The 7,423-nt window shown below is 38.3% G+C and overlaps 1 protein-coding gene across 1 annotated transcript; it reads right to left on the reverse strand.

Moving 5' to 3' along the window:
- Window positions 1–3,375: 3,375 nt before the first annotated feature.
- LOC109044365 (enhancer of split mbeta protein) lies at window positions 3,376–6,980 on the reverse strand. The gene is made up of 2 exons (XM_019062074.2): window positions 6,733–6,980; window positions 3,376–5,301 (listed from the first exon to the last, which is right to left on the reverse strand). The coding sequence occupies exons 1-2, from the start codon at window positions 6,799–6,801 to the stop codon at window positions 4,762–4,764; spliced, it is 609 nt and encodes a 202-aa protein (XP_018917619.1). The 5' UTR covers window positions 6,802–6,980; the 3' UTR covers window positions 3,376–4,761.
- Window positions 6,981–7,423: the final 443 nt, after the last annotated feature.

Consider the following 7,423-nt stretch of genomic DNA (forward strand, 5'->3'; position numbering starts at 1 on the left):
TGGGCCTTACAAAAATATATAATAAAATGAGTAAACGACAACTCTAATTACGAGTAGTGTGTTGTACCACCACGTGCACTTGTGTGCACCTATTCACAGTCCCTAAACAAGAACTGACTGACTCATACGCTGCCGTGCTAAGGAAAAACACCGTATGAACCTTCAGGCGTTGCCAAATTTCTTTAGATAAAATACGAATTTTCAAAAGAATATGTGAACATTTTCCCTCCAAATTTTCGGACAATTTCGTACGCAATTTAATCTAAATTATCTGAGAATTTCAAGGGGAAGTATGCATAATATTCCTCAAAAATACATATTCTAGCCGGTGAAATGTGGCTACTCTAGAATGTTCATAGGGCGTCTTTCCTTAGCACGGTAGTATGAGTGACATGCGGCCGCTGTGTATTCTGCCGGACCACATGACGGTACAATTGCATGCTCTAAAATTGAAGGCGAAACAAGCGGCCTCGTATTCCGTCCGTATTCCTAGCATCGGGAGTACGTTTTACGTACCAGATCGAACTAGTCGATATTCATGCCTGGTTAAAAAAGCGTGAATGGAAATGGGGCAGCAAAGGGAGGTGGTGCTAAGGAGGAACGCCGTATGAGCCTTATTCGAACATTCCTTTGATAAAAGAAGAACTTTCTGGGAAACTTGTAGATATTTTTCCGCATTTTCTGAGAGTATATATTTTCTGCACTTTTATCTGAAGTACCTGAATATTTGGAGGGAAAATATTTACAACTTTTTCCAAAAATAAATGTTTACCGGAGTTAATTGATGATGGAATTAGAAAAAACGTGCATCTTGATCAGTGACGTTACAGATTTTCCCGTCATTTTCAATGTCCATAAGACAACCCGCTGTCCTCATTTAAACAATTCTATGAAGTTTTACTTTTCTCCTCTGAGAAAATTACCCAGACAATTTTGAGTGAAATGTCTGATGGCATTCTTGTGAAGAATCAATTTTTGAACGGATTTTAAAAAAAAAACATTTCCATTTAAATACGTGGGGCCCCCATGCCTCCTATCCACATACATATGAGATATTTTGGGACCAGTAGTACCCAATTCATTTTTTTTTTCGATGCGACTAGTAAAAAAGCATCACTACTGGACAGATCAACCACACAATTCCGTATTTTGCCTCTTGTGATTCGCCTGCGCAGTCATTAATAAAAATTATTCATAAATTATGTACTTACCTGCATTGCTTGCGATTCGCCTTGAGTATTGATCAAATGAGCGCTTTTCTGTCAAACGGAACTACGTGCATTACGACGTGAGCCCTGTTACGCATATATACTTATGGGTCTCAGGGCTCATATCTTGATTCACATAGTTCCGTTTGCCAGAAATACGTCCAAATTATGAGATGTTTTTGACTCAGGACAAGGAAATCATTTCAGAGCCTGAATGTAACCAGAAACTTTATTTTGACTGTGAAGTTTTTAAAGCTTTCTGAGCAAACTTTCAGAATTCTTAAAATAACTGAATGGGTCAGTTGCGCTGGTCACAGAATCGTGTTCTGATGCTTTATACTTGTGGATTAGCTAAAAATAATAAGATCTGTCTGGACAGGAACTTTCTACGTTAAATATTGACCGAGATATCGTGCCTTTGAAAACTCGATTAATGGCGTTATCCACCGCGGTAGTACCATGTTATGCACTACCGCGGTGGATGACGTCAAAAGCCTAACTTTTCAAAGGACGATATCTCGGTTAATATTCAATGTAGAAAGTTGCTGTTTAGACAGATCTTTTTATTTTTAGCTAATCTACAAAAATCAAGCATCAAAACACGATTCTGTTACCAGCGCAACTGGCCAATTGAAATAAGCAAGGGTTAAATTTTTCCTGTAAAAATATAGCATTTGCATGAATGGAGGGTGACTTCTAGAAGGTAATGAAAGTGTCTTTTGACTGGAAAGGATAAAAAATTAAGTATAATTTCCTCTTGGGCTTTTAGCTCGTACTTGTAAAAATTGAACACGAACCAAAATTGAATCGCTCATTTTTAAAAAAGCCAGAACACCAATAACTCGGATTAAACTTCTCGTTTATCGTTTTTCTATCCATCACAAAATCTCAGTCTTATCAAAATTACTCGAAATTTCATGGTGTTTCACCTCTTTTAATAACGAATAACTCTGTTTGCACGCTAAGAGACGTAGTCTAGATATTATACTTACTTTAATGTTGAAAAAAATTGAGAAGATTGTGAAGTTATGCTAACCCTTTAGATACCTGAGGGGCGGAAACTTTTATTATCTAAATTTCGGTGGTAGAACAATTTTGTCCCACTCTTTGATGAAAGAATTATGGGTTTTAGAATGAAAAAGTGATCTTTGCTTTGCTTAGCTTAGCTGATGAAGAAAACAATTTTAGAAAAATTACTGTTTCCATTCATTTTTCATATACTTGCGGAATTTCTAGATGGAAGAGTAAAAGTGCAATGAGTTTGGTGAGGCATGTTTTTTTTTTCATTTCCTTTTCCTCTATTTAGAAAATTTTTGAATAAATAAATACTAAGAGGATCATTTTGCAGAGGCAAGTATAGAGATAAAAATTGAGCTAACTTGTTCTTTAAAATCTATGTATTTCTAATGACTCTACGAGAATTCGATTATTTACTTGATATGTAGGTATAAAACAAGAGTCGTTGCAAAGAAAACATGACAGAGTTGAGAATTGTGAAAATGAAATGAATCCATAGTATTCAACTCAACATGAAACTTAAAGTGAAATATTAACTTCTTATCAAAATATTTTTCTTTTTGTAAAATTAATTTTTCATATTTCTTTGTTTAAATTCAGTTTTAAAAACTTGAAGTGAAATATTAACTTTTTGAAGTTCTTCGAAGTTTTTTTTCTTTCTTTTGGTAATTAAGTTACTTCCTCTAAGAATTTTCACTTTCTTTTAGTAAAATTAATTTTTTAACTTTCTTTGTTTGAATTCAGTTTTCAAATTAATAAAAACCTTGAGGTGAAATATTAACTTTTCTAAGTTCTTCAAAGTTTTTCTTATTTTTCATTTAATTTTTCTTTCTTTTTGGTAATTAACATTGCAAGCAAAATTTTCTGTTTATATTTTAAAACGAGTTGAAAATATGAGGTAGAAAACTACTTGACGAAATGATAAGATGCGAAACAGAAAATTGTACTTGCAGATGTTTTAAAGCTTGAAACAACTCTAGAAAAATATGATTAAAAGCAAGCAAGTTGTACAGAAATTATTACAGTTATGAAAATGAGAAAAAAAATAGGAAGTTTTGATGGACTTGCTTTTAATCACAAAGATCTAAATTTGTGACAGGACTACGATAAAAACTGGGAAAATTTCAGATGTCATTGAGAAGATGAGAAGTACCATTGAGAGAATTTTTAATAAAATATCTTTTCAAATCTTGATTCATTCAATAACATAACAAAATCCATATTAACATTAAATTAAATTATTATCACAGAAACAGCAATCACAAAATACTTACTTACACAGATATTTCCTAGAAACTTATTTACACTAAATGAGATTTTAATAACTGCTCATTGAGAGGATGCTAAACAATGTCACGTGAATTTACAGCGGCAAAATGAAGATTTGAATGAAGTGCTAATAATGCCTTCATAATTTAGAGAAATAAATTGCACAATGAAATGGGGAAAGTCAGATTTGTGCGAAAACATTGATTAAAATTACTATGAAAGTCCTTCAGAGAGGAAATTAGAGATGAACATTACAAACTTCAAGTTAATTTTTGCGTTTTCTTAATTGAAATGAACATTAACACGTGATAATGAGATTGTATGTAGCAAGTTATTAGAGATCAAAATATCAAACTGGGAAAATCTGTTAAAACGGAACGTTATTTTAGTAGTATATAGATCGGCGTAAATGCAGAGGCACACCATTTTATCAACAAAGTTTTGATCAAAAATAGGAAAATGTGAACCCTCGAGAGTAAAACATTGATTAAAGTTTGTGCACTTGTAACAGATGTTGCACATTTAGATATTACACGAAAGAGGGTTATCACTGCAAATCTACAGTTACATAATGATCGCGGTGCCGTCAAATATAAAAAAATTAAACAAAAACGTACATTTTAAGCTGCTACCGTTAACTTTTGCAAGAACAAATTTGAAATATGAGAGCAGTATCAACTTGATAAATAATTGATATACCTTGAGAAAACTTGCGATAAAAAAAGGCACGAACGATGAAGTTGAGAAAGGCAATCGATTAAAGTCTTAATTTAAGGCAGTATTCAGTTATTGACCTCTAGAAATTGTGAAAAATTAAAAATTTTGAGTCAAAGTTCAAACTTTCGGCGAAATAAAAATTAACATTTCTTCAGTAGAAAACAATTTCAATGCGAGAATTTGCACTTGAAAAATTAAAAGACATTTCAAAACGAGATAAAGAAAAAATTCAGAATTGTTCTACGAAAATTGAATGTTCCACAATAAGAAACATTTAACAAGTTCACGGAATTTAAAGGCAGTTTCGAGCTAAAAAAAACAAACATTAAATATCTTGCACGCGAGTATTAAAACTGTGAGAAACAATTCGATAAAATTTAATCCGCGGGACAAAAATTCTAGCTGCAACATTGAAATTTTAAACAGCTCATCGAATCGAGGCACTGATGAGCAACAAACTAAACCTACAAAATGGAACAACAAAAATATATCTACTCATGAAAGACACTGGCGAAAGTTTAAAAGACCTAAAAAAAACTAACCTAGGAAATTACCACGGCCGCCAGACGGGCTCGGGTGACGCGGGGCACTTCTCGTAGACCTTGAGGAGGTGCTGCGTGCTGGGGGTCGGCGATGATGATGGGGTTGATACGGGTGGTGAGGGTGGCAGCGAGTACGAGGAGCTCGAGGAGCTGGGTGCCGGGGATGCTGAGGCACTTTCGGGTACTCGCACGGACAGCGGGGTGAGCATGTCGAGGTCGTTGAGGCGATGTCCCAAGTGGGTCATGAGTTTCGTGCCCAGGTGGATGTCCACGCCGGGGATGGTGGCCAGGCACTTGGAGACTTCCGTGGCGCAGTGGGTGAACCCGGAGCGGAATCTGTCCGAGTCGATGACGGGGTTGGAAGCGAGGCGCTGCTGACGGCGCAGCTTGTGGAGGTGCTGGACGGTCAGTTCCAGGATGTCGGCCTTCTCGAGCTTGGAGATGTTCTCACCCTCGGCCTGGAGGGCGGTTACCATCAGCTCCTTGAGTTGGTCCAGACAGTGGTTGATGCGAGCGCGACGCTTGCGTTCCAACATTGGTTTCATAATCTGTAACAAACGAAAAGAAACGAATTTGTTAGTTAACCGCTTGAAAACATCAAAAACTCGAAGGCAATGAAACCGAATGGAGATAAGGGGGATGAAAACGTTAAAATAATTGCAAGTTTCCTACGAAAATAAAGACTGAAAACACCGATAACTAGGAATAATGTAGGGCGATAGGTGAGCTAGGGGTGAGGGAATTCCCTCACACGCATATGTAGGGCGAGGGGTGGAGCTTGCGAAGGGTGCTTGCACTGGAGGAGCGGGAGAGGGGTGACGGGGGTTGGAACCCACGTGCGTGCGCGCGAATTTTCAAACGTGGCGCGAAGAGGGTAGGCAAAATTGGGGCGGGAAATCAATGATCGGGATCATGCAAGGTAACACAAGGATTTTAACGCAAGGATCTTATGTGTAATGAAGTGACTTAACGTCTGGTATTCAAACATTAAATGAAGAAAACTAAAGTGGAATTTAGCAGAGAATGGTGAATTAAACACCTGTTGCATTTAATGTTTGGTAACTCGGCGTTAAGTCCCCTTAAGTCGTTTTAGTCGGCGAGGACTTGGAGAAAAACTTTGAAGAGAGCGGGAAATGAAAGATTTTACTTGAAAACTGGGGATTTGTTGAAAACTGATAATGGTACAGTGGAAATGATTGAAATTGGCGAATTTCTGCATTAGATTTGAAATAAAGTTATGTTTGCTCATGCGACTTAATTTCATGAGAAATCGGTAAAATTAAGCATTTGATAAGTAACACTTCCATATTCTTATGTAGCAAATGATTAGCTGTTAAATTAAAGTAGCGAAGAGGACGGTTCTAACGCAAGAAATTTAGATGATTATTACTTCAAAAAGGGAATTGATAAGTACTTAAATCCAATCAGATCTCAGAAATAATAAAATTAGTTATGTCTAAAAATGAGCCACCAGAAAAATTTAAAAACTTGAGAACTAAATTGAAAATTGGGCACAAGATAATTGAGAGTGGACAAAATATTTAATGATACTCAAACTGAAAAAGCGTCAGAATTTTAATCTGAGGAGATCTGTCTGAATTTAGAGCAAGCAAGGAGTTGAATGAGAGCAAAATATATGAAATAAGGTAGACACCGCGATTGCAAACAGTGAAAAGTACAGTTAAAATGAATTAAGTGCGAAAAGCGGACCGCAAAATTTCAGACGACACATCACGCCGCGGACTAAGTCAAATTGCAAAAACGCGCAAAAATTAAGAGTAAAAAATTGAAAACGATTGATCACATAATATCCACAAAAATATTAAAAATTCACTGGATAATTTTTACCGAAAAAATAAAGGAGCAGAACTTGAACACCACTTGAAACACCAGAGATAAAAACGCACTGATTTAACGCGAACTTCGACGGTTTGCAATCACGGTGAAAACAGTCAAAACGGTCAAAAATCGATACATACCTTTTTGTATTGGAAAGTCCTTGACATGGGTTGAGAGTCAACAGAGGTGATAAGGGTTTCGTGCAACATGATGAAGCTGAGAGGAGCAGATCCTAGCGATCGGAGCACAGAGCACAACGTAACTTAGCACAGAGAGCGTAGCGTAGCACACGATGCGCACGGCACGGCGGACAGTGAAGGAATGTGTCCCGGCGGCCGGGAGGTGGGGGTTATATACCATCCCAGGTGCCCGAGACTCGTGGGAAACCTCTGCTCAATTGCGTTCCCACACACCACTCGACATAGCAGCAAGCTCGGAGCAGCTGTGCCCCACGTGCCTGCCGCCTCTACCTTCCATCCCATCCCATCCCGAACCATCCCCCCTCGTCCCCCGTCCCCGTCCGACTCATCAGTGATTTGGGTGCTTGTTTTCTGTATACCGTATATCGTATTTCTCTATCCACAATACTGGATCCACTTGCCACTTGCTTCTATGACTGCATCGCGTCCCCCCCTCCCTGTTCCCTTCCCCCGTTGCGGCGCTTGGGGGGGGGGGGGGGCGGCCACAGGTCCCCGGCATGCGGCGGCCCCCGGCTCGCTGCCCGATTGATTATGGCCGGATCAATTGCAACTCTTTCATTCTCGCTGCCTCCGCGCGGACGCGGCTTTGTCCGCGGCGGCCACTGCGCGTCGCGGCGTCCGCTACTGGTTC

The sequence above is a fragment of the Bemisia tabaci genome, chromosome 6 (genome assembly GCF_918797505.1).
Source record: "Bemisia tabaci chromosome 6, PGI_BMITA_v3".
Classification (NCBI taxonomy): domain Eukaryota; kingdom Metazoa; phylum Arthropoda; class Insecta; order Hemiptera; family Aleyrodidae; genus Bemisia; species Bemisia tabaci.